The 27,796-nt window shown below is 39.5% G+C and overlaps 3 protein-coding genes across 8 annotated transcripts; 1 reads left to right on the forward strand and 2 right to left on the reverse strand.

Annotated features, from left to right (window-relative positions):
- Positions 1–452: 452 nt before the first annotated feature.
- Positions 453–19,577, reverse strand: LOC6569697 (probable ubiquitin carboxyl-terminal hydrolase FAF). 6 transcript variants are annotated; one of them, XM_032741590.2, is made up of 19 exons: positions 19,448–19,577; positions 17,519–18,469; positions 15,772–15,920; positions 14,505–15,712; positions 13,844–14,443; positions 11,097–13,791; positions 9,886–10,345; positions 8,505–8,820; positions 8,282–8,435; positions 7,097–7,247; positions 6,724–7,032; positions 6,537–6,648; positions 6,325–6,434; positions 5,341–5,692; positions 5,023–5,282; positions 3,931–4,531; positions 3,358–3,846; positions 2,349–2,572; positions 1,835–1,868 (listed from the first exon to the last, which is right to left on the reverse strand). In XM_032741590.2, the coding sequence occupies exons 2-18, from the start codon at positions 17,878–17,880 to the stop codon at positions 2,360–2,362; spliced, it is 8,541 nt and encodes a 2,846-aa protein (XP_032597481.1). In that variant the 5' UTR covers positions 17,881–18,469; positions 19,448–19,577; the 3' UTR covers positions 1,835–1,868; positions 2,349–2,359. The 6 variants fall into 6 exon arrangements, with proteins under 6 accessions (XP_032597478.1, XP_032597479.1, XP_032597477.1 ...); XM_032741589.2 differs by having other exon boundaries at positions 1,835–1,871; XM_032741587.2 differs by lacking the exon at positions 2,349–2,572 and having other exon boundaries at positions 453–1,868; positions 3,955–4,531.
- Positions 19,578–20,316: 739 nt separating this feature from the next.
- Positions 20,317–22,460, forward strand: LOC6569696 (JNK1/MAPK8-associated membrane protein). Its single transcript, XM_001995861.3, has 6 exons — positions 20,317–20,384; positions 20,453–20,571; positions 20,631–20,977; positions 21,037–21,203; positions 21,402–21,536; positions 22,067–22,460. Exons 1-6 carry the CDS (start codon positions 20,339–20,341, stop codon positions 22,216–22,218), a joined length of 966 nt encoding a protein of 321 aa, XP_001995897.2. The 5' UTR covers positions 20,317–20,338; the 3' UTR covers positions 22,219–22,460.
- Positions 22,390–27,550, reverse strand: LOC6569695 (E3 ubiquitin-protein ligase HRD1). Its single transcript, XM_001995860.3, has 6 exons — positions 27,075–27,550; positions 26,954–27,010; positions 26,687–26,875; positions 24,178–25,084; positions 23,867–24,063; positions 22,390–23,303 (listed from the first exon to the last, which is right to left on the reverse strand). The coding sequence occupies exons 1-6, from the start codon at positions 27,198–27,200 to the stop codon at positions 22,788–22,790; spliced, it is 1,992 nt and encodes a 663-aa protein (XP_001995896.1). The 5' UTR covers positions 27,201–27,550; the 3' UTR covers positions 22,390–22,787.
- Between the last annotated feature and the right edge of the window lie 246 nt (positions 27,551–27,796).

Here is a 27,796-nt window from a genome sequence, read left to right on the forward strand (position 1 = left end):
CTTCGACTGAAATACTGTAAGGGTTTGGATTTTAGACTCTTGATCTTAAACGCCAATTGATTGGGTATGCTTTAAAATGTTACATCGAAAATCAAATGCCCATTTAACTAAGCCAAAACAGTATGCTACATTATTTATTTCTGCATTTAATTATGCAGCCCAAGAGTATGCTTTAAAATACATCAACTTTCCAGTGCCCCTGAACTATGCCCAATTTATGCCATATAAATATATAAAAAAAAGTCCCAAAACATATCTCACATATATATTTCAAAATTTGATAAAAATTAGAAAAAAAAATGTAGTTTTGATTTATTCAATTAATGCATTCATCAATCACTTCACAGGCATACATATGTAAATATGTAAATTAAAATACAGTAACAGGTTTTTTTGTTTTTTGTTCTTAGATTTTTTTCAAATTTTTCTATTGTTGTTGCTGTGATTGTAAAAAACAATAATGAATGGATAATTATTCGCTTACATTTCGTGTTTATTTTGCAACTTAAAACATAATAATTTAATAAATGTTTAACAAATTTCACTTAATACAAAAAACACTAAATAATTAAAAATATATATATATATACTTAGTATAAACATAATCAAGTTTACTTTATGCTCTCTCTTTTTTTATTTTTTCTTGTTTTTTCATTTTTTTATATAGTCCACATTTGTCTATCATCTCTGAAGTTTTTATACTGTTTTTTTTTAAATTTCATATATATATATATTTTTCTTTCGTATTTCAACGGATTTTTGGGGAAACGCTTTGAGGGGGCGACACTTGTGGCATGTGGCATGAGTAGATGCAATTTGGTTTGTTAATTTTTGTTGCTTGCCTTAATCAAAAATTGTTTCCAGCTGAGCCTTTTTCAGACAACAAAACTGCCGTTTTTTTTTACTTTCTTACCTAAATATGTAATTTGTATGTATGTATTTATGTTTGTATGTATTTGTGTATTGTTTTTTTTAAATATTATTTTTGTTAGTTCCAGTTGTTTAGATTGCTCGCTTTCAATGCGTAATACATCATTTATATATACTATATATAAATACAATCATATTTCGTGCAACTTAAACCAGGGGAAAGGGGGTAATGTTTTTTTTTTGTGAGTCAATTTTTGTAATTTTTGTTTTTAGTTAATTATAAAGTACGATAACTATTTAAACACCATTTCTGTTCACTTAATAATTCCTATATATTTTTCCCATACTTTATTCTGTTCCTCTTGCTCTGCCCGCCTCTGACTTCGTCCTATTTAATCGTTTATTGTTTATCGCTTATCGCTTATTGTTTTTGCTGTTTTAAGCGCTTTTGTGGCTGTTAAATGTTATTTTTTTTTTTTAATTTTAAGTCTCTCTCTGTTTTTAAATATTTGTTGCCCCACTAAAAACCATTTGTTGGTTGCTCACAAGTTGTTATTGTTGTTGTTAATATTGTTATTATTCATTTTTGCGATTAGTATTTTATTTTTTATTGCAAAAAAACGTTTCAGTTGGTTTTTCATGCATTTTTTTTAAATTAAGTTTTTTTCCACTGTTGAGTTGAGCTTAGCCGCTCCCGTTGTTGTTGCTGTGGATGTTGTCGCTGCTGTTATGTTATTGGCTGCCGTTGTTGTTGTGTCTGTTAATGTTATTAGTGCTGTTGTTGTGGAGTCAACAGCAACTGTTACCGCTGCTGTTGTTCCTGTTGTTGTTGTTGCTGTTGTGACGCTAGACACTGTTGTTGGTGCTGCTGTAGTTGTTGTTGCCTCTGTTGTTGTTACCATTTCGTCGGCTTCCTCCTCCTCCTCCTCCTCCTCTTCCGCATTTCCAAACACAATCTTTTTCTTCAATGACCTTCTTCGCTCTTTCCGATGCGACGACTGCTATTAAATGAAAAGAACAAGACAAAACGAATGAAAAATAAGTGTTGATAAAACTTTTTCTTCAATTTTTGTTGCGGTGGATAGAAACGCAAACGAGGCGCGTGCAACACTTTTGAGTGCGCTTTTGTAAGCAGAAAACAGCTAAGTGTGTGCATGGCTAGATATATGTACAGATGTGTGTGTGTGTGTGTGTGTGTGTCAGTGTTGTGTGCCTGAAGCAATTTTAGCTGGAAAAAAGCTAGAAAACTCGAGTATTAAATGTGGCGCATAACAAACGTGTCAATATATATATATATATATATATATATATATATATATATATATATATATATATATATATATATATATATATATATGTGATGTATATATATATATATTTATATACTTGTATTACAACAAAAAAAAAGGAAAACAAGTTTACAATTGTGGGCGTTGTTGGGTTCAAAACGAATTAAAAATTGAACAACTCTAACTAACTTGGCGGCAAATCAAATTAAGCGGCTGTTCGAACTGTTGTTGCTAATATCACCACGTTGTTGTTGTTGCTGCTGCTGTTGTTGTTGTTGTTTTGGTTGTAGTTGTAGCTGTAGTTGATGTTTTTGTAGTTGTTTCGGTTGCTGTTGTTGTTGTTGCAATGGCGGCATTAAAAGCTCCGCTGCCGGCGGCAATTTACCTCCACGATTCATACGATTTCGGCTGCCCTGCGCACAGAAGCATAGGTAGTGGGGGGAGAGGGGGGACAACAAAAATGACATAGCAAAACATCGAAGAAGAGGTGGAGAAGAAGAAGAGTTTCATTCGCATAGTTGTTGAAATACAGAGAGAAAGAAAGAAATTAGAACAATTTGTTTACCACATGGTGTATATATATAAGTGGTGACATTTTGAGATACCAGTCTTAAGAGCGAGCACAAAAGAGATAACATGACAATTTAATAAGTATACTTGCTGAATGCGAAAGGGAATCGCATTTAGCGGGGAGTTCAAATCAAAATTGAAGCAATAAATCTTTAAAAATACTAACACAAAGAATGCAGTTGTCGATTGACTTCGACTAAGATATACCCTGCACTCAGTTGTTCAAAATAATTTAGTTCTATTGCCAAAATTTTATTTGAATAAGTTTTGCACACACAAATATAGGCCTTCTCGCAGTGCACTGATTTCTGTTTACAAAATATGCTTTTGGAATTAGCATTTTAAACCGTTTCAATGGTTTCAAAGGGTATAACAATCGGCCTTCTCGATCAAGCTGAGCCTTAACAACTCAAGTCAGGTTTGTTAGCTCGAAAATGAGAGGCATTATTGTCTTGCCACCAACTTTATATAGTTACACCATGATTTGTACCACATGTTGTCTGTTGTCAAGTGTAAAAATTGTAAAAGTGTAGTTTGTTTTGTAAGAGGAACTCTTCTAACCGGGAGAACTACCAACTAAAAATACAAACATAAACTAAACCTTAACCTTAACTGAGTTCTAATCTACCTTTTCCATGGAGATTTTAATGTGATCCAAGCTATTGGTGAGTCCATTTATGTTGGACTCCGTGTTGTTGCCGCCCGTCTCCTGGGCACTGCTCTCGGTTTCACTGTTGCCGCCGCTGCCACCGGCACTTGTTGCTGCCACATTTACGCCACCCGTCGAGGCATAGGCGTTGAACAGTTGACGCGAGAGTCTCGACTTGCCACTGCCACCAACAACATCCGAGGAAGAGGTGGAGCTGGAGCAGGTGCCCGCTGGCAGCGTTGACGCTGAGGTTGGCGTTGATGAGCTGGGTGCCGGTCCCGGCCAGCCACCAATTGTTGGGATGATCGTCGTTGTTAGTTTATTATCCGGCTGCTCATTGAGCGTTGTTGCATCCGTCCCAATTGCAGTTGCAGCTGGCGTTGCTGCTGCGGTTGCTTGCTGCTCCGTTTGCTGTTTGTTGTCATCGTTGGACTCCAAATCGGACTCGTTGTTCTCCTCCTGATCCTGCTGGGCAACACAAGGGAGAAAGAAGTTATTGTTATTTAGTATGTTTATTTTAAGAGTTGTAGTTTTTTATTTTTGAATAGGCACCGTCGACGTTGGTTTCTCGCTCACCTCCTCCGGGCACAGTTCGTAGGCCATCGACCATGTGTTCTTGGCCGATTGCGAACGTTCCAGCATATAGCCATTGGTATTATCATTGCTCTGCGCGGGCGGTGACCACGAATAGGAGTTGTATTGGCAGCCAATGCCACGTTGTCGTTCCAGCTCATCCTGCAGCCATTCAACGGCCACGCTCCAATGCCGACTAATTGTTGGATTTGTGTTCAACATTTGCAACGCTATCGGTGACTTGTGGAACAGTTGCGTTAAACATTTGATTATTTGATAGGCACGCTTCTGATAATGCGTCTTCGCCCGCTGTATCGTGTCCAACAGACCCTCGCGCTCCTCGGCGACACCATTGAGTGCATTGTGGATGCGATGATGTTGCCACGAATCCTCAATCAATAGGATGTTCAGCAGCAAATCTGTGTGGTGCCGCATATCGTGGCAATAGGCATAGCCACATTGCCACAACAGTTCAGTGAGCACGGCACGCGAGAAGTGTGGATTCTCCCAGCTGCAATACTGCAACAGTTTCAATCCCTCATCGCCCACATTGGTGTCCTCGATCACCTTTTTGATGTAGCTGCAAGCGAGTAACAAAAAAATAACAAAAGTTAATAAGCTTTTTTTTGTGTACTTACAGATGAAATCAAAATAATAATAAAATACAAAAACTTTATATTCATTGAGCATTATATTCATCCTTTGCAGCATTTTACTCTTCGATATATCTCCTCACACTCCATTTTATCTATTCCTTTTTGTTTATCTTCTATTTTGGGCTGTTTTCAGCCAAGTGTCGAAATATTTAAAGCTGTACGAGTTTATTAATAGTTTCTGAGATTATACGTACTTAACTAAATTATCACAATTTAATAATAATAAATTTTCACTCCTATTATTTGTGATAAAATCAAAGATTTAATTTTGTAGTAACAATATTATAGCTATCCCAACTTGCAATGTTGTCTTTAATATTGATAGCTTTTGTTCAAATAATATTTGCTAAATATATTTGAACTATTTGTAACTATTATTTTGTCTACGATTGTAGATGATATAGTTATGACTTACCTGGTGCGATTGAAGAGTATATCCATGCACTCACTGGAGAGCGGCGTCATCTCCTCCTGGGCAATGCTCGCATCCTTGTACGGATTGGGCAGTGGTCGACCATTCTGATTGGAGCTCTGGCATTTATCGCTGACATCGCTGCAACGCACCAGATGCGAGACAACCTGATGCAGCTTACTGAACTCGGGATACTGATACTTAATCGATGGACCGGGTCCGTCATCCATGGCCACCTGCATAAACTGGACGGGCACGTTCAGCTGGAAAAATTATACATATTAGCAATGGAATACAATTATTGAGGAGATTAGCGATTACCTTGAGTAGCTGCTGCTTCTCGCGTGTGCCCAGGCCCACATACATGCTGAAGAGGCTAAAGTAGTGCGGTAAATGCTTGCCATAGTCAGCCGCCTCAGATTTGAGCAGACGGAGCACACTGATCAGGACCTGTTCGCACAGATTGCTGCCCTCATAGCCAACGAGCGGCTCATCATTGATGGCAAAATGGCAAAAGAACACAACCAGCTTGACGAACACGGTGCGCACCTCTGGCGATGGTGCCATCAATATATATTCGCCCAAACGCGATGGGGGCGAGAGCAGCGCATGATTCGCAAACCATTTGCGCACCAGCGACGAGGAACGTATGTGATGTGAAAGCGTGTCATACCTGCAAATAAGAAAATAATCAATAAATAAATATTGCATAATAAATAATGAAACATTATGGTGGCGTAATCATAGCCGAAGCCAGCCTTTAGGGTGAACTTCACCAATAATAATATATGCTTAAGCAGCAGCTTCAGAGAACGTGGTGCAGACAGACGCCTAAAAGAAGTATAACCATATTGTGCCATAGGAAGACGGTAACGACTTAAGAGCAAAGCTGGAATTTAAGGCAGACAGAGGCACCAGATAAGGTCTAAGCCAAGCCTGTCTTGTAGACAGCTATAATCAAAAGCGATTAAAGCAACTGATCTCTGGACAGAACAAAAAAGTTGACTAAGAAGTTAACTAATTGAACTGGGTAAAGTCAGCAGTGACCTCTCTCATTGAGAAAGAATTCTCAAAGCACATCACATACCTGGCAAAAGATGTAGTATCCCAAAGGAAAACATGTTTTAAATGCGCAGCACATAGAAACCCTAAATATTACAGAGATTCCCAAATTTGTGCAGGAATTGGAATTAATGGTAAAGCTAAGCCTCAGCAGAGAGCACGATAGAGCTAACAGCTCGCACTACATGAAACCACCCAGCAATAATAATAATAAATATCCATTATTGTCCTCTTACAACTCACCATTCGATGACGGGACCACGCAGCGATTTCCTTGTGCGAAATCCAGTGTGGAACAAAAATTGTGATGCCAATTGCACGCCCAGCAGCGATAGCTCCTCAGCAGCGGGTGTCTGGCAGGGCAAAAAACAAATTGTTAAAAAGTAAACTCAGCAAAAGTATTTCTAATAAATAATATTTTTTTTCTGAGTGAATTAGTTTAGTGTACAACTTACAATCTTATCGCTGCGCGTCGAAGGAATACTGCAACTGACCAGCTTTTTAATGAAATTGAAAAACTCCACCGAGAAAATGCTGCGCGAATGCAGAAAACGAATATTCTGATGTCTGCAAGCGAATGAGTTAAAGAGATTATAAGATATCGACAATATATATATATATATTTATAAAAATATGACGCACCTAACGCTGCGTTCGATTGGCTTTGGTAGCGGCAGCACCACATTGCGACTCTCGGTTAGCGACAACTGCTCGACGCTGGTCTCAAACTGTTTGGGATTCTGATCGCAGCGCGTATAAAATAGCATATAGGCATTCCACCAGCGCTTCTGACGGCGATATTGCATCCGCTTCAGATTGTTGTCGTAGATCTCGCCCATATAGTCGCCGCCGAAGCATTGTAATTTCATTTCCTCATCCTCGTGCATTTTGCATTCGGTTACCTCGCCATCATCGAACTTGTACCACTGACACTTGCCATTCGCAGGATTTCTGCAAAAGGCAATCAATTAATTAACAACTATATATTGATAATTGGGTATTAGCTAATGCTTACTTGGAGACTATGTAGCTGAAGTAGTGGCCACCGGATGCCTGCCCGCTGTGCACCACAATGCCGGTCAGTTCGTATTTTGTTGTTTCAACACTTGTTTGACAATTATCACCCACTTCCACAACTTCGCCCTCTAGCTTAGCTAGGCCGGAAACTAAAATAAAAAACAGTAATATTTAATTAATATATTACTTACTCCAAATTAATCAGCTTATGAGTAAGAAAATAAATATTATTCCTCTTCGTTCTTAGCCTTGCAGCTTCTGCTTTAATGTTTTGTTAAATTACCCCCATGGAGTCGAGTATGTCTTTGCTTAATTTATTGGAAATTCGGCGCCATGCATCATGAACAACAACCCAAAGCTCATCATTATTCCTTCTACATAAAATTTTTAGTGACAGCCAAAAGACTTTCGTTTGGTTTTAAATATGACGTCAAGCAAATGGTCCTGCAAAACACTTCCCAGCTCTTTTGCTGGTATGCGTTTATTGCTCTACTTTTTATATGGCAACCGAATTTCATGGACTTTATGTTTTAATTGGAACAACAGTTTTATCAGTTTGTTTATTACGATACTTAAAAAATCAAATTTCTGAAAGACATCATTTTTTATTTGATGTAGTGCGATTATTTGTATATATCATAATTAAATGCTGAGGAGGTCAAACATTTAATATCTATGTAGTATACAAATATATTTGACTAGCAGTCTCAAGGTTCTTAAGGTATCTCAGGCATTTCAAACCATGTGAATAGGCAACATCAACAACCTTTTGCACACCATACAAAATAAATTAAGCTAAATGTTGTAGAAAAATATGGTCGCCAGATTTGGCGTTTAGGGCTTTAATGCGAGTTGCAATTACTTGTGTCGGGGTATTTCAAATTATATTTTTGACTTAAAGATCAGGTTTCTACCTAAACTTTTCTAATCTTTTGTCTAGTAAATTTAATAAAACTGTCTTTCTGCCAAGTGCTTCATGTTTTTTGCATTTTGTCTCCAATTTAACACAAATAAATTATGATTTTTAACTTACTAGTTCATTTTTTTATAATAAAATTGTATATTCTGTGTCTAGGAACTAATTAAAACAAATGCGCTTTTTACAATTTGAGCTAACCTGATGGAAAACACGAACAGTGTCGATAATAGTGATATTATTTTCAACAAGTGCTGCAAATCTCACCTGTGTAGGGCTCCATATCGAGTATACGCGGAAATTCAAAATAATCATTAAACTTAATCGCACAAACGCGCTCGTAGTCGTATTCAAAGCGTTTCAATTGTATGGCTAACACGGGCGGCAGTTTCTTCACGCATAGCCGCTTAATGGTAACTACCTGAGGGGCACCAAAGAGATGTTAACATTATAAGAATCTTGAATAGAAAGATTGCCTATTGAAACTTACTTTTTTATCACATTTATCACAATGGTATGCATCAGCTCCCTCGAGCAGCTCTCCCTTGACATACTGCTCCAGAGATTCGGTTAATGAGCTATGATTCCTAATATCAACACTAAATACGCTAAATGGTTCCTCTTTGGAGTAGCGATGTGGGCACTCTTGGCATATCTTCTGATCGCTAAACGAGCCGCCCAACGTTGCATTCATCAGTTGCGTGTAGCCCAACGCCTTCAGACCCTCATCGAGGCTCTCGAACAGCGACATGAAGAACTCAACGGCATCCTGTTGTTCGCGTAAATTCACTGGCTCGCCTTGTAATCTATTTTAATAGAAATATGGTGTTTATTATTATCATTTACTTATTAATATTAATAATTAATGTCAACAAAAATAATACATAAAGTACAAAATAGATGTATTATAATATATATGCAATATTATAATTTAAATTAAAAATTCAGAAATATTTATGAGACAATAGAATTCTGGTGGTATTTAAATGCAAAATGCATCTACATTTGTTGGTGGATAGGGGAAAACCCCAGAAATCCCAATGAGACCAAACAAGGTAGCTAATAAGAGGTTAATTTATAATTATGATAGAAACAGAGAACTTTGAATTGATTACATGTTAAAGTCCATTGTATTCATTACAGAGTAGTCGAAAAAGACGTAATTTATTATTAATTAGTAAAGCGATTAAGAGAAAGTGTGTAAAGTAAACGGTTAGATCTCGATCGGGAACAGAAAATAGTTTGGCTCATTAACGCAGCAAAATCGATTTTACCATGTAGCCATTTAACTACAAACATAGGAAAAGTAATTAAGGAAAAGTCTGCCTATGGATGGAGACAGTACAACCCAGACGTAGCAACGAAGGGCAAACAGTAACAAAAAATGTTGTACATAGTCCAATCTGGATTGGAACCGAGTATTGAATATAAGGGTTATAAAACTCCTTTGGGGAAAAAAAAAACTTGAAAGTCTTTTTTGACATTGAAATTAATATGACCATCGCGTTTTAATTTATGGTCAAGAAGTAATTATTAAATTTTTTTTACTCAATCCATCAAGTGGCAACCCGTCGAGCGAGCAACTAACAGTCTGGAGAGAGTTTCGATCAAATGAGATGACCTTGCACTTAGAGCAATTCAATTGCAGCAAATTCTTTTTACATTGAGAGGTCATATCATTTAATGTCAGGCACAGCTTGACGTCATCTGCGTATAGTAGTACGTAAGAATACAATACAACAGAAGGAAGTTCGTTAAGAGGTAAAAAGGGGATAGACCCAGGTGATTGCCCTGCGGTAGAGGCCAGGGGCGACTAGAATAGCTCTAGAAACTAATATGTTGAATTTGTTTTGAAGATAACTTTAACTCACTTGAAGTGCGTCCAGAGGCCGCGTGGCACATAAAACTGCAACGCACTGTGCCCCAAGTGGGCGAATATGGCCTGCACATGCTTTAAGATGACCACATGGTAATTTTTGCGCACATCGGAGGCACCACCAGTGGCATCATCCAGGGACGTCGATGCCGCCGATGATGTTGATGCAAGCGTGGGCATTGGGGCGGGTCCAAAGAACGAGGGGCCCAGATTGGCGCCACTGCTGTTGTTGCCGCTGCTATTTAAATCGGAGTCGCCGCTAAAGTCTTCGTTGTCATTGGTGGCGGCACCGTGCGCCTTGAGGATACCCACACGCACAGCGGGCACCATATACAGCTGTTGCAGCACCGAGTTCATGTAGCATGTGGCACCCGCATTCTTCAGGCCACAGAAACCTTTCGCTGCCCGTGCTCCAACCGGCGGCCAATAATCCCATTCGCGCAACGGATCCGTATCTAAAATGGTAATTATATTAACAATAATAATAAATTATTAGATTGTACAGATATTAACAATCGACTAAGAAATCTGAATATAAATTGTAGACAATGATAGGTGATTAAAAAGAGTGCTTGGGCCGAGATCGGTATCTAGTTTATACAGATATTTAGACTTTGCAAATTTAAATTTTTACTAACTTTTGTGTATTATTCGATCGTTATACATTTTTAAGTCAGCTATAAATTTATATAGCAGGTTTGCTGGTAATGGTTTATGAAAATACGTTTTTGTTCAAATAAATCTGCATTTCTTTGCAAACCTTAATGAAATTTGTCAGCTGGTCAATAATATGTTGATCTGCGTATGGTAAACGAGAACTGATATTCTTTAGCTCTTGTTGTGTCTGTTTACATTCAGGGACACGGATATCTAAATTTGTCCTTTAATGCTGTTCAATAATATAAACACACAGCCCATTCGTACACAGTTCTAATCCAAAAATATTTGATTTCTATAATTAGGATAAATATTATGAATTAAAACCAATATCCAATAAAATATCTGGTTTGGAAGACTCTGCTTGATGTTTCTATGTTTTATAGATTTGAGAATTGATGGGAGTTTAGCAGAAAGTCGGATGTGGACATAACGATCGAGCACTCCTCAGACTGAACCCGAATAAATATTAATTATGTCTGCACCGCACTCAATCTTATGCAACTTTCGTAAATATTATTATTATTATTATTGTTATGTGCGACTTACCCGTGCAAACGAAATCGATGAGTGTGTTGGTGAGTAGCTTCATATTAGGAACACAGAGCTGGCACAGAGCGATGAGGAGATCACAAGCGGCCGCAATTGTATGCGGACTGCGGCAGACGGGAGGTGGCACGGTGTCCATTCGCAGACTGCCATGCTTGCGTAAATGCAGATATTCGCGCGAGGCCGTAAACAGAAAGTCATCGATGAGCTCATGGATAAGTTCATTCAGCTGTGCCTTAGAATCGGGCATGAGGAAGAACATCAACTCCTTGGCCAGACACAGATGACCCTCCAACAACTCCTCGTGCACCTGAGTATCGCCAGTGATTTTGACATTCTCGCGTATTTTACGCAACCATTTAATCTCATCACCGAGCAAATGTTCGCCAATTTGCAGTGGCCAATTGTAGATGCAGCCGTAGGCCAAAGTCCGACACAGTATCGAAAAGAACTCCGCACACGTTGCCTCATATTGTGGCACCAACGTTTTCAACGCGCTCACCAACAAATTGACCATATAGACAAAGGGACGACGATCCCCGGCACAATAAGTGGAGGCCAAAAACAATTGTTCGGAGGCAACTTGACGCACATGTCGCATCGGATTCTTCAGCACAATGGATGTAATAAACTTAGGCCAATTGGCATCGTTACTCAGCGCCTCATTTGCACTGGGATTGAGTATGAAGGAAATGGTCATCACTTCGAGTGCCTCCTTGCACATGCTAAAATCCTGACCATCCGGCACAATGGCATCATCCTCGAAGTCGGCGCTTTTGTTGCTATTATTGCTGCAACTGCCCAGCGCCTGCAAGTTGCCACACGATGAGGCCCAGGCCAATTGGACGACCGCTTTAATGGTGCTAATATCTGGACAGGACCATTGCAACGTTGAACTAAACAAGGCACGACAACGTTCACCTTCGTGACTCGCGGAAAGCATCTCGGTGGCGAGAATCTCCGCCAGCTTGGCGGAAATTGCATGCAACGTGCCCTGTGCATTATTCGGCATTGTGGAAAAGTTCTGTTTGAGTATATCCACCTGAGACCGGGCGCCATTATCATAGTCACAAATCATGGGCTCATCGCCGACACGCGACAACACACTGCCCACAATGTAGAGGAAGAGTTTGGCCAGTCGCAGCACACCCTGGAACGAGGCGCGCTTCGTATGCATATCGGCATTGGGCAGAAAATTGTTTTTCGTCAGCAATTCCAGCACAAAATGCGCACAGCCCGAATGCATCCACGAAGATTGCACTTGGAGTGCTGCCTCCCCGAGTGGATCCAAAGCGGGTATTAGCAGGCCATGGAGCACACTCAAATTGTAGAGCACCTGCGCTGGCGCCGGGTGCAGAAACATTTGCTCCGGCGTGCAATCATCAGCGTTGAGAGCAGCATCACCGCCGACATCCTCCGGTTCCTTGGGTCCATCACCGGTGCTGGCGGTTGACTTGGGCACACGACACATCAGTTGCAGCTGTCGCATTGTGTGTCGATCGCAGGGCAACAGATGCAACAGCACCTTGGCGCTATCCCGCAGACGACCATGCTCTAGATCACTACCCAGCTGATACAGTTTGAGAAAGAATTCGGTGTATTGATAGTTCTGGGAGATAATCACACCGGGCAGCGTCGACTCCGATTCGACACGTTGCATATCCGGACAGGGTCTGGGTGGTGAACCAGTGCTCGAATCGCTCGATGAATCGGGACTGCTGGCGAGGCCAATGCCCACTGGTGTCAACTTCGCCGTCAATATCATCTTGTCGCGTATGGTGTATTGATAGAGTGGGTTGATTTCATCGGTGATTTCGATCAGTTCACCATTCGTATAGAAGAGATCCACTTTGATGTTGGTCGTCGCATTCGAGTTGGTCGTCGATGAGGAGGAACTATTATTGCCCTTGATGCGCTTGAGAAGATTACGCTTGAATGCGGCCATTGTTTCATTGCTATGCGTAACAATTTCGAGGTCATCGATGGGTCGTCCGGGCGTCTGGAAACGTATGTAGAGACTAGTGTTCTTGCCACGCGTCACACGACTCAGGGGCAAATGAATGCGATCACCGCTAAAGGAACGATCACATTCCTTAATGTACTCCTGCAGCACCTTGATGATGCGACACATTTTCTCCGCCTCAATATAACGCATTTTACTGTCCTTGGACTCATCATTGGCCGCATTATTCTCGGCATTATCCTCGACGAGCATGGTTTTGCCCAATATCAGGATATTGCTATAATGAGTGCGCAAACGGGAACAACATTCGCCAATGAACATCTCGTGGAATTCGGTGATATGCTCCTGCAAACGTGGCCCCAACGCCGTGGAAACCTCTTTGAGCAGATCGATGGCCTTGTTGGCAATCTCTTCGCCACCTGTAGTTATGACACGCCACAAATAATCCTTGCCAATCAAATCCTCATTATCCAAGATATAACCACGATGAATGGCCTTCAGCTTATCCTCCTTGGAATTGACAGCCTTGAAGAAACGCTCAAAACACTTGATGCCACTCTCTGTGAGCAAATGTGGATCCAATTGCAGTATGTTATTCTCAAAGAAATCCTTATTGATTCCGGGATCGAGATCCGGTTCCTCGCCCATCAGTTTGCCGAACCAGCGGAAACATTCCTCACGATCTGCCGTAAAAACGGCATTCACAGCCAAACAATGCCAAATTTGTTTCGCCTGAAACAATTAAGTTATAAATAAAACTAAATAAATAGAGGGAATAACGCACCTGATCGGCACAGAGCCAGAGCTGACCATCCTTTAGCAAAAATTTCAGGAACTCCAAACGTTCCGCAATCTGTGCATGATGCGGAAAACGGCCATCGATCAGAATTGTTGCCGCATCCAAGGTGGGCGTCTCATTGACCAAGGAGCGCACCTTTTCCATATACGCCGTCAAACTATTTGTGACGAGGATCACCAACGAATAATCATTTTGGAGTCGTTCAATGACCTGGAGCCGATTAGTGCCCGTCTGGGTGCGTGGCGCATGATTCGGCGTCATATCGTACAAACAGCAAATATCGCGAATTAAACGCAAAGCGGGCAAAACCCAAGAATCACCGGATTTAAGTTCACCGACGCACTTGTCCAGCCAAATGGTCTTCTGGGCATCTCGCTCCTGCGAGCAACTGTAGTCGAGTATTTTGACGTGGGCGCCCAACGCCTGATCGAGCACCTCGGGCGGCACTTCCTGCGAGTGGGCGAGCGTCCAGAAGAGCTTCAGCACCTTCTGCGCCATCACGCCATTCTTATCGTCCTCGGCGAGACGGCGTATTAGCTCCAGCAAACGTTCCCTCTGACGCTTATTCGCCGTCGTCATGCTGGCCTGCATTGTGAAGATAAGATTAATAAAGATAATTGAGATCAAATTGCACTGCTCGTCTCACCTGAAATGCCTCGAAGAGATGATCGAGCTGCTCGGGCGTAAAATCCCAGGCTAACTTGGCTAACAGATCGTGCATATTCTTAACGATTGCCTCATGTTTGCCCGCCTGTGCACGCCACACTGCATCCAAATCGTCGAGCGTTAGCGCCTGCTCCTTGATCAGAAAACGTATAATCTTCTCCAGCTTCTCCACATACTGGGGCTGATGCAGTGAGTCCTTGAGCACAATACCCAGCACATCGGATGACTTGATCCACTGGGCCATGCGCTCCGCTGTCAACCAATCCATTTCATCCTCGGGCAGATTGTGGGGCAACGGTTGCGATCGATGCGAATAGTAAGCGACGGAGGAGAGCACTTTATTAATCTCATTCAGTGCATTCATTTTGCCATTGAAACTGGACACTTGCAGCAGACGTAATATCATCTTCAGGCGAAACATTTCCAGATCACGTATCAATTCCTCTTGACCAGACAAACGGCTGGCGAGAAAGCGGGCCGACTTCACAATACCATTGATATAATCGTTTCGTCCCTCGGGCTTCACCTCCCGCTTCAGTTCCTCATCCGTGAAACTGTCGAGCAGATCCAAGACCACATTCCAAGTGGGCATAAAGTACTTGGCAATCGTAGCTGGCGTTAAGAGTTCATAGCACTGACCAAATGGGCGCAGCAGGCTGTGTATCAGCGCCAACGTCAAACGATTATCCTGTCCACCGGCATTCTCCGTCTCCACTTTCACCTTATTTGTGGCTGAGGATTGATGGCGCCTTAGCAACTCCAAACCGCTATTGAAACGCTCGAGGAGATTATCAAAGCCGCCCAACTGGCCGAAGCGATTAATGAGATCGACGAGCCAACCACGTGGCGGTTTTGGTTCTGCCGGCGATTTGGCAAACATCTTATTGCTATCGAGCACACCCCAAATGCATTCGGGCGCCGCAAAACACTCCGGTTGACGGGCGCCATTAAACGTATTGAACTTATTATCCGGATCGAAGACAATCGCCAGTAGATCAAGCAAATAGGGATTATCACGTTGCATATGTATCGCAATCAGATGCAACAATTTGCCACAAGACACCAAAATGCAATGATGGATATTATATTTCCATGAATTGACCGCCTCATCGGTGAGGATTTTGGCAAACGATGTAGTCAAACCATTGCGATAAAATTCCACGCATGGTTCACAGTCATGATCGGCACCTAAAAGACGATAGTTTTACACTATATAAACTAGATATGTAAATGGGTATTTTACTTACCAGCTTGGGCCAATTCGATAGCGGCATTTAACAGCACCTCCAGCTCCTGTTCGGGCAGCACGGGAACCACCCAACGCGGATTCGATATCTTCTGTGTCAGCGAGCGCAGTTTTGTCGTTGGAAATGACGCTATCAGCTTTTCCGGTGACCTATACGCAAGACAAGATATATTATATATAATAAAATAAACAAAATACGTCAATTTGTTGTTTCTACACCTAAAAAAAAAGTAGCGCCGAATTTTAGGAATTGGCCAAGTGTAACTCAGCTTTTTATTCTCTAAATTTCTTTGTTCTGATTGGGTTTGCAACAAATGTAGCATTTCGCTTTAATTATCACCAAAAATCTGATAAATATTTCTTTATTTATAATTTAAATATTACATTTTGCTTTGAATTTATTTGACCATTCTAATTTTAAGAAAAATTATATTTCTAAAAACAAGAAAAGCTTTTCATTTTCAAGGCGATTTTCTAAATTTTAGATCGAATTTTTCCCGAGTGTATCTTTGGGGTGTGCGAGTGTGCGTGATTCACACACTTGTTTCACGTAAGTAGATAAGCGATAATTCTGCCAGGTTTTTTGTTTTGTTTTTATTATCGTCGCCATTCGTGTTTATAATTATTATTTAGATTGCCCATCACCGACTAACATACACACAAAACAAACACACACATTATATGCGTGAAAAAGAGACTCGTGATTTGAATTACTTTCTGCAACTCAAGCGCAACAAACATTAATTATTTCCAAAAGGGCACTAATTGAATTGAATTTAAGCAATATTTTAATGGCATTTCTTACAGCAGAACTCTCTCAAAAAGAAACTGCGCAAAACTAAAACAATAAACAATTGACAAACAGCTGGATAAGGGCAAGGCCAACGAAATTCGAATCGAAGCACAATTAAAATTGGCCAAAATAGCGCCAGCTAATTGTGCTCATTGAGACAATAAATGGTTGCAAGACAAATATAAAGCTATTATTGCTAGAGTTCTTATTCATTGTTTTGTGTGTTTGATGACCCCTCTTTTCATAAGTTAAGTGTGTAAACATATATATTTATCTATTATTTAAATATTTAATATATAAATATATAATATGTACTTGGTTTTCAAACTTATGATATTATAGACTAATTTCATCATATCCACATTTTCACAATCACAAAATAATAAAACATGTAATCTCAAAAATCCAAGCTGATAAATTGAAAATTGAAAATGACGCAACTAACTTCGGGTAGCTCCGAAACGCAACTACTGTGGATTATATTACTATAAATCAATATCTAATTATAAGTAAAATGTATAATTTTGATATATTAAATATAATTATAAATCTAAATTTTAAAATTAACTACCCAAACATCAAATCTAATTTTCGAGTTGTATATTATGAAAATATGTAAAGTGCTACCGAAGATTTAATTAAGAATTAAGAAGATATAATTAATTAGATTTATAATTAAATATAAATATATAAAGAGTTCAAAAAATACACAAAGTTAGGAGAATGTGGGAAGCAGTAAACGCAGAAACATTAATTTGAAACAACTATTACCACTTTGTAATTTTGAAAATATTCCAAATAATTCTCAAAACAAGATGTAGTATCCCCCCGGAAAACATGTTTTCAATTCGGAGCATAGAAAGCTGCTCGCATTCGTGAAGCAATTGGGATTGACGGAAGAGCTCTGAAGGCTCCGCAGGGACCACAATAATCTGTAACTATTTTAAATACTTACACAGTCGTCTCACTGGTATCCACGACGGCTGCTGCTGCAGCTGCTGCTGTTGTCGCCTCCGTAGCTTGGAGATGTTCCTGACTGTTGGTGGTGCTGTTGTTGGAGTCGCCACCAATGCCACTGGACATCATATTCGTTGTTGTCGTTGTTGCCGCGGTTATTGCTGCTGTTGATGTTGTGGTTGTTATTGTGACTGCTGTTGCTGGCACAGTGACTGATCCCGTGACTGTTCCTGTTCCCGTTTGAGCTGTGCTCGTTATGCCCGTTGTTGCAGCTGGATTATTACTGTTATTGCTGCTGTTGTTGGTTGTGGCTTGGCCTGTGCCTGTGTTGCCTTGTGCCCGGCGCGTATCGAATGTCATTGTTGTTGTCGTGGTTTCGCCCTGTGGCTGCAGCACCAGCGTTCAACTCACAAATCAAAAGCCCCGTTATTGTTTCTTCTTCTCTGCTAGTTGTCTTATTAGCTGATTGTGTTTTACCTGTAATTGTATAGAAAGAGTCTACGCTGGGCGGCTTTGGCTTTTGACTATTTTGACTATTGGCTATGGCAGTCCTAGGAGAAAGACAAAGAGAGCAGAGGCACTTCTTCTTCTTCTGTTTCCACCGTTGTTGCTTTTGTTGTTAAATGAGTTAATTATGTTTGATTTTGTAGCCAAATGTACATTTGAGGCACTGTTGGTCGTCGGCTTCTTCTACTTCCTCTTCTTCTTGTGTCGCCACCTCTCTCTGTCTGTCTGTCTTTCTGTATGTGTGTTGGTAAACGAAAACTTTTTCGTTTTGATTAGTTTCTTACTGGAAACAATGAATGTTATTCCAACAAAAATTAGTTCTTGCTACTGTTGTTGTTGCTGTTACTCTTGCTGTAGTTGCTGTTGGTCTGCTGTTAGCGGCGCCCTGCATTTAGTTTACATTATTTCTCCTCAACGGGACACACTTGCAAAAATCTATAAACTGCAACGAAAGAGAGAAAAGAAGAAACGGCAAAATGAATACACGACAAAAGGAGACCGAAAAAATACACACATCTACGCGCGCACACACACACAGGCGCACGCATAGCTAACGAAAAAAAAGAGCGAGGCGAGCAATGTTGAGAATATGAAAAATCAATATTATTTAATAGAAGAGAGGGTGGAGGGGGGCAAAGGCTGGCGCTGAGGAGCCGCTGTTAAATGTATGTCTGACCACATACTCACACATACACATGAATACTAACACGCACACATACATATACATATTCACGCCTCTCCCGTGAATTTAATTTAATGTTGTTCTTGTCGTTGTTGTTATCGTTTTACGTTGTTCTTTTCACATGCTTATATTTATTTATTTTGTTTTTTTTTTTCTTTCGAAGACAAACAAAGAAGATTTTTGCTTATAGCCGAAAAAGAAATAAAAATTACATCACGCACGGCAAAAACCAAAACGTAAAAAACCACTGACTTTAATCCTTATTATGCCTGCTCCTTTTTCCGCACTTGTTCTTCGCTCGTTCCCTTTTTTTTTTAGTTTATATTTTAAATAAACGGGCAACACTGACGTGCAAAAAAAAGGCGACGATTATTGTTCGTTGTCAACACTGTATATGCATATGTTCATATGTATATGTATGGGTATATGTGTACATAAACTTTGCAGCGCAGTTTGTGGAGTAGAAGGGAGGGAGAGGGCAGGGCAAGTGCAGGGATGACTGCGGTCAAAATTGCATTTTGCGTGTAATCAGAATAACGAAAAGTCGCAGTAAATGCTGGAATATGTATTTTATGTTAACATTTCATATTGTATTTGCATTTTGACAGGACATTTTGACGTTTTCTATTCTTTTTTTGAATACATTTTTCATATCCAATACACACTCACACGCACACATGTGTATACGCGCAGCTATACACACACGCACACAAATCGCATTGGTTTTGCACAACTCACCATTTTGTGCATCCGCCCTAAAAACACTGTGCGTTTTTTATTTGTTAATCTACGCATTAGTTTACACTGTTGCACTCATACACGTTTCGGGCATATCATAGTTGTAGTTGTTGTCGTAGCACAAAATTTTAAAACTAATTATGTATATATATTTATATATTTTTTTTGCAATTTTTTTTTTGCTGGCTGGCTCTCCTAAGCTTCACAAATCAGCCGGCCGATAGCCAAAATGGCGTCTCTGTTGGTGGTGGTCAATATTTGCAATTATTGTTGTTGTTCTTGTTGTTGAAGTATTGGCGTATTGCCTATTCAGTTAATATAGCGTTATGTTTTTCTTGTTTTTTGGTTTCCTACGCGACTTCCAATAGTAATATTGGTCTTAAAAAATATTTTAACTTGTGACGACCGACGAATTTTGGTAGCCGGCCGATGAACGACCTGCCAAAAATTTAATATCGATGTCACATAAAAAAACATCTTTCAACTCAGGCAACTATCGGGCGACCACCACATTCCATCGTGTTTGTGGTTCGTTTGGCTAATCGATGACATATGCAGATAAGGTGTCTTTACTTGATTGGCGATTATTTTTAGGGCATAGGGGTGTGGGTGTGTAGAACAATAGTTCTGCAATTGCGTTGTAATTGTTATGTATGACATAGTCGATAGGTAATGTTAAGTATCAGCTGTTCTGTTATGCCTCTGTTGTTTGGAACTATGCTAACTGACATAACATAGTCACAAAAGTGGGGATGGTAAAAGCTAATATGATTTTGTTTTTTTTTAAGCAAATAAAATTGGTACTTAGTCGTTCAAAAATGTTAATTTAACTATTAGTAAATTGCAAAATAACAACCATAATAAGTGCGCGCTTCTGATAACTTACAGCAAATGTTAATGTTTTCGGTGTGCCCAGAGCTGTACCATAGTAGTGTTGGTAAGCATTTGCGGCGATTGAGATTGTGACAAGAGAACAATAACAACAATAAATAAATAAATAAATAGCGCTGTGGCATAAAAATATGTACAATTATTTGGATCGCTGCCCCGGCATTTATTGTGGACGATCGCTGCTCGAAAATGGCAGCTGGAGCAGCTGCGGCGTTTGCCCACGAGGATCACGGGTAATTTCGAAATTTATTCATAATTTGTTTTATTTGAAATTGAAATGTTTTTCTTTCAGGTGAATGCGAGTTTCGCATGCATGCCATGTCGGGATGAGTTAAGCACTTATTCGTGGCTATATTTGGGATTCATGACAATGCTGCCACTGATGATGCACTGTTTCTTCATCGACATGGATGCTAAGGATCGCAAATTTTCGCGCAAACAATTAATTTTGACAGCGAGCGCATTTGTCGAAGTTGCATTAGCTGCAATCTTGGCAACGCTTTTCATGGAACCGTTGTGGGAGCTGCGCCTGTTCGCCTGCGAGGTGCGCAAACTGACCGACTGGTACACACTCTTCTACAATCCCAATCCCAACTATGAGACCGCATATCATTGCACCCAGGAAGCCGTCTATCCGCTGTGTGTACCAACTATTTAAACATAATTTGGTACATTTATTTTAATCTCTCTTTTTGCAGTCAAACAATTGTCTTGGTTTATTATTTTTTGTGTCTGCTGAATATGTTCATCATTCGTCCCGTGATCAGCTCCATGCTGGATGTGCGCGGCAAGGCGCCGATGTATTCTGCTCTCTATTTTCTGCCACTGCTCACCTTGATTCACGGCACCTGCTGCGGCCTCATCTGTGAGTCAATTATGCTCGGAAACATATCGCATTCAGAGTTAGAAATTTGCCATATATTTGGAATTAAAAAAAAGGCTTATTTATATTTAATTATATTTCCAAAAAAAAGAAAAACTTTTTAACATTTAGGCGGATTTTGATTCTGATTGTAATCAATATTTTCCCAGCGCAGTTAATATAATTAATATTTTGTTGTAGATTATTCATTCCCATATTTGAGCATTGCCATGTCTATGGTGGCCAATGCAATACACTACTCCCTGAAGCTGGATCAGACTCAAAAGGCGCTGCTTCTCTCCTCCGTGTGGGATGTCAAGAATGTGGTCATCATTTGTAAGTTATATATAAATAAATAAATAAAAAAATAATTGCACCACTTTTCTTACGAATGAAAAATCAAACCATTTGCAATTGTTTCAAATGTTGATTTTGAATATATTGTTTTGTATTCGCCCTGTAAATTAAAGTTAGTATTGCTCCTGGAGTTATTTTCAACATATATATGTTCTTTTATTTATTCCAAATACCGTTTATTTGTTTATAATTTTCATAATTGTATTATGCACATATGAAAAATCGTGTTATTATTTTTGCGTTAATTTCCTTCCTTTTTTTACAAAATTTAATTTACTAATTTTCATTTTAATGAAATCTAAAATAAGTTGAAGAAAATTGTGTTTTTTATTCCCGCTTACTTTTTTTTAAGTGTCTTACAATTCTTAAAACGTATTTTTAACTATTCCGTAAACTTACCAATTCAAAAAAGATACATTTGCAGCGAGAGTGTTGCTATTATCGTTTTTGCCACTGTATATAAATTTTATTAAATTCGAATTTGAAATATTCCGTTTTTTTTTTTTTAGCTGTTCACTGGCTGCTGCTGGCCTTTGGCATCTCCTCGTTGAATTATCATTATGCGTTGCTGTGTTTGGTGCCATTTCCGTCGCTCTTCTATATATTGACTGTACGGTTCACCGATCCGGGCGAGTTCCGTGAAATCGAGTCGCGCATTTGATCCGGCAATGTGCAGATGCAGATCTTTCATGCGCGAGGCGCTCGGCGTTCCACAGTTGTTATCTATGTGTAGTCGCAGTAATAATAGTAATAATAATATATGTTTAAATTATTTACCCCTATCTATATATATATATATTTGTAATCAAAATTCAGCAATGTCGTCATCGTCTTTTTTTCGTTTTAATTATATTTCACATTAATTATACACATATAATAATATTTTAAATATAAATCTTTCAGTTTATCCCCATATCTAAATTAATTTTTACACAATATTTATATATATATATATATGAACTCGAGATTGTGTATATATATATATATATATATATTGAATTTTTGCACGCCACACGCTCTCTCTCTCTCTACATATATATAGATATATCATCGTATTCATAAATCATACATCGCCAGGATATTTGTTTGGTAGCTTAAATCAATATCCATTCATAGAATACACATCGAGTTTAATTTGATTGCTGGGGAGGATGCGGATGAGGCTGAGGATGAGCTGGGCTGCTTTTTCTTTCTTTTTTTGCTATTGTTTTCAATTCAGTTCCACAAATTCTAATCTGTTTTATCGCTACTCGTAGTCGTTGTTATTGTTGTGGTTGTTGTTGTTGTTGTTGGTGAATTGTTGCGCTCCTCCAGAAATTTCAAGCGTCTCTTTCGCAACTCACTCAGCTCTGTGCTCTCCTCGTTGTCCACGTTGACGCAGTTGTCTGCTGTGGATGGCATAACATCCACATCCACATCCACATCATCATCATCCTCAGCGCCCAGATCCTCGATAGTAACTTGGTCAGAGACAACACTACTCGGAGCAGCAGCTACAGCAGCAGCACTAAGCTGATGATGCGTTGTCTGCTCCACTTTTGCTGCAGCTGCTCTCGATGTGCTTGGTTCATCATAGACAGGATTTGGACTGGAATTCACTGGAACTGCTGCTGCTGCGACTGCTGCCGGAAGAGTTGTTGTTGTTGCTGTCGTTGTTGCTGGCGGTGGCAATCGGGCCACCAGCAGCTGATATTGCTGCATTAGCAGATTGGCAGAGTCCACCATGAGCGATATATTGCGCAGCATCTGAGAATGTAGAACAAATTTAGATTAATATTTGCCAAAATTGTATTTGGCTACACTCGCACTGAATTTCTTAAATTTTGCATAGTTTAACTCATCTTATTATTCAGCCAGTAAATTTCCAACAATTTTGATTTGTGCTTTTCGAAAAATCGTTGTCTTCATAAAAGAATTCTTTACCGGGGTCTTGTTACTTGTATTATTATTTTACATAGTTTATAAATGCACACAACTTCATTTGAAAGCATTTCAAATTTTAAGAAAAATGTAATTGTAAATTCTTAGGTTGATTTTCAGTTTTGTTTGATTTTCTAAATTTAAAGGCTATTTCAATTGAGTTTTTCTAAAATTAAGTTTTTGCATTTATACTTTATGGATATATATTTACTAGATAGATATTTTAGCACTTTTTGCAGTAGGCCAAACGTTTTTATGATTTGAAGACCAAATTGTATCTAAAAACAAGAATTTCTCTTTGTTCTCCTTCTTTTTTTTAAGGCGACTTTCTTTTTTTTAGTTCCGTTTCTAAATTTCAGTGGGAGTTTTCCGAGTGTAATGATAGCTACCTTTAAGCGCTCTTCGATATGCTGTCGCAGATTGCCCTCCATGGCGAGCAGTTCCTCCTCGTTGAACCTGGTCAGATCCAGGGGCATGGGCGGTGGCGGCACAACTGGAGGCGTAAAATAACCAAATGGGGATTGCATCATAAATGGTGAAAGCAAAGGCGGCGGCGGAGGCAAACCAGCCAGATTGGATAAGCCACCTGCAAAGGGGAAACAGGGGTTAGATAAGAGAGGAATATAATATATATATATATATAAACATATATATATACATATAATATAATAATAATGATATAAGACAATAGAATATTTACTGGCATCGCCGAAGATGTCCGCAAAATTGGGCGCTCCAGCATTGCGTGCCACGGCGCCATTTGTATGTGCATCCAAGCCTGGCGCTGCAGCTGCTCCAGCTGCGCCCGCTGCAGTTGCCACAGCTTCACCGGCCGCTGCGCCAGGTGCAGCTGCTCCAGGTGCTACTCCAGCTGCGCCAGGTACTGCTGCTCCTGCTGGCACCGCTCCCGCTCCGCCAGCTGCAGCCGGATTGGCTGCGTCATCGGCACGCGGCATGGCCATCGAATTGATGGCCGGGGTGCGCAGGATATTGAGGCGACAGGTGGGACACGTCTGCTGGCGCTGGAACCAGGAGCGCAGACACGTCGTGTGGAAGATGTGGCCGCAGGGTAGCTTCTTCGAATGATTGACCATATCCTCGCGGCAAATGATGCAGATATTATCCGACTGCCGCAACTCCTCCGGCGTCGCATCCGGATACAAGGTGTTCATATTGCGGATGGCGCGTCTCGACATGATCACGTCGTTGAGCGCCTTCCGGAAATTGCGGATGGTGAAGAACATGGGCCGGAAGACGAACATGGGCAGCGCATAAATCTTGGCCATAATCACCACAAACAGCAGATACAACACGACCTTAATCAGCCCAATTACCAACTCCGTGTAGAGCAGGAATACGGCTTTATTCTCCCAGGGCGTATCCGTTCGCATCTCGGCCGCATGCAGCACATATTTAATTGTTGTGCTCGCAATCACAGTCAACAGAATCGCATACTCAAAGCCAAACACCAACTGCACCGTCGGTCCACGCACCAGCGTCGAATTGTAGGCATGCATGAGGAGCACATAGTCGAGGATGCCCAGCATGGTCAGCAGACTGCCAACGCGGATGTGAAACAGCCAGCCAAGCACAGGAGAACGCTCCATCTGCGCAGAAAACAGATACAAAAATACATTCATTAATAAGCAGTATAAAATAGTCAAGTTCGGCGGTTGGCAAAAGTTTCCAAGTATTTTACAGTAATAAAAATTTAACTGAAATTTAGAAAATATCCCCAAAAAATTAGAAAGGTTTTCTTGTTTTTTCTTATAAATTGAAAAGCTTTTGTCCTACATTGAAAATTCCGCAAATATGTTTTTCTAAACAAATGTCTTAGAAAATATTTATAATAATTAGAAATGCAAACGCAAATCCTTTCGTAAGTTTTTCAAATTAAGCTAGATTAATTTATCGACTAAATTTAAGGGTTAGATAAGATATGGCTACGAGCAGATATATGTTTGAGCTATATCAACTGTGACTCTGAAAATAACGCATATTTTTGTTAAATTTTAGAAAAATCCAAACAAAAATTAAGAAATGCAAATGGATATTCTTCAAAAACCAAAGGCTTCAATTTTTGGAAATTTACTTGATGAATAACAAGTTGAACTAATTTCTAAAATTTAGTGCTATTTTTCTGCCAGAGTGTAAACGAACTTGGCTTTTTATGGCATAGATAAGATATGGCTACGAGCAGAGTGAGCAGAATGGCTGACCTTGATGAATGTTATAACTATTAAATCAATCAAGTTTCTTGTTTGGATGGCGTATGCTGGAGAGAATGGGAAGACGAAGGAAAAGAACAGACTTGGAATACTCAGCGATGTCTGGACAGGACTCTTTAGACTAAGAAGTCACCTAACTGAACTAGATGTAGTCTGCAATGAACCCTTCTCAATTTCTAATAATAAAAAGAATTCTCAAAGCACTTCAAAGCAGACTGCTAGAAAAAGATGTAGTATCTCATGAGGAAACATGTCTCAAGCTCGGAACATATAGAAACCCTCAAGTCGAGGAAGTTGCTCGCTTTCGTGCAGGAATTTTAAAGTTGTTTCTAACCAGATACAAATAATAGCTAAAGCAATCAACACAGTTTGTTCATACAATAAGCAATTCCTAGTCCGATAGTTTCTATGACAAACATATATAATATATATATATAAATAACTGCTAACAAGCGAAATCGTAAATAACAAAAATTAAATTTAGTTTTGATCTATATGTGATTTCCCAGTTTGGCATTTCTTAAATTAAATAAATAAATAAAACTAGTAAAAATATAAATAAAAAAAGTGGAACGTTTCACATAGAACATAGCCATCTGTTGATGGCTAAAACTGAAACTATAATATATATATACATACTAAAAATAATATATAAAGAAAAGAAATTGGCTCTCAACCTATTGATACCCTGAAGCTATCTCATCTATGAGCTATAGCTAATGTGATATGATAAAGCAGTTAGATAGTTAGATAGCTTTCAAAAACTTGTCTAATATAATAAGCTATTTCTAGATCTATGGTTTCTATGACAATCTTATAACATATATTTATAAATAATTACTGCCTGCAGCAAGATTGATCTTTGGAAGACAAGATGGCAACACAATTAAAACTTAAACTATATAATGTGTATATCATCATTGACATCTTGACTAGGAATTGATAAAACCTAAAAAGTACTCCATTATTCGAGCCACTTACAAAATCGACGCGTTCCTCGGCGAGCCAATGGAATGATTTGAGGAATAGGAGCACTGTGAAGAGTGCAACAAATCGCGGATTGAAATCATCGCGGAATACGGTAAATGCCAAACACGTCTCCGTCAATGCATACCAGAAACGCTCCAGCAAATGCTCAAATTCAGCGGCACGCAGCGTGCCCAAAAATATCTGCAAATACAAATAGACAGCAATTAATAAGTCTGTTAAAAGATAAGTTTTGACAACTTCACTCTGCAAATGAAATACCTTGCGCAATAGTTTGCCAAACATGAAGACTATCACAAAGAATTGTATGTAGATTACCTACAAAAATGAAATCAAATTTCGAGTGTATTATTTATATTTTGATTATTTATTTTAAGCTTACTGCCATGGATGCATTGGATTTGGTGATGTAGACAACGGCTGGATAGAATTGTTGCTTTTGCAGATAGGCGTTGCCAATTACGGCGCTGGTCAGCGCCAGGCAAACTGTCGAAATTACCAGCTGCATATTGTTGGACGCACTGCCAGCCAATTGGCTGATCGACTCCAGAAAGATATTAATCTTGAATTCGTCTTTTTATTCCCCTCTTGCGTTCAGTTTTTGTTTTTGTTTTGTATTTCTTTTTTTGTGGCTTGTCCTTCTTGACCTATTATCGTAGCGACATCAACACGATTATTTATTATTTTTTTGACAATTCTCGCCCTGTGTATCTTACATATATTTATATATATATATATATCTGTGTGTGTGTGTTCGTTTCGTTCTTTTTTCGCCTGTTTTTTTATTGTACACGTACACGAAGTCGTCAGCACGTAACGTAATGGCGTCCGACCATTCACAGGTTTATCGTGCACCGACAGTCAGCTGTTCGGCCGAATTCAGTGTGACCAGCGTGAGTATAGCATTGGAATGGCTAAGTGCTTTATCAAATTGGTTTTTTATGGTTTGGAATTTTGATTTAGTTAGTTTGATTGAATAAGATAGGCTGCTGCGCTTAGTAATTGTATACACTTGAATTTAAAAATATAAACAAGTTAACCTGTATATGCTAATTTATTATGTGCCAAAAGCAAATAGGTGTGGTATTTTGCAACACCTGAGCG

The sequence above is a fragment of the Drosophila grimshawi genome, unplaced genomic scaffold (assembly GCF_018153295.1).
Source record: "Drosophila grimshawi isolate 15287-2541.00 unplaced genomic scaffold, ASM1815329v1 contig_311, whole genome shotgun sequence".
In the NCBI taxonomy this organism is placed as follows: Eukaryota; Metazoa; Arthropoda; class Insecta; order Diptera; family Drosophilidae; genus Drosophila; species Drosophila grimshawi.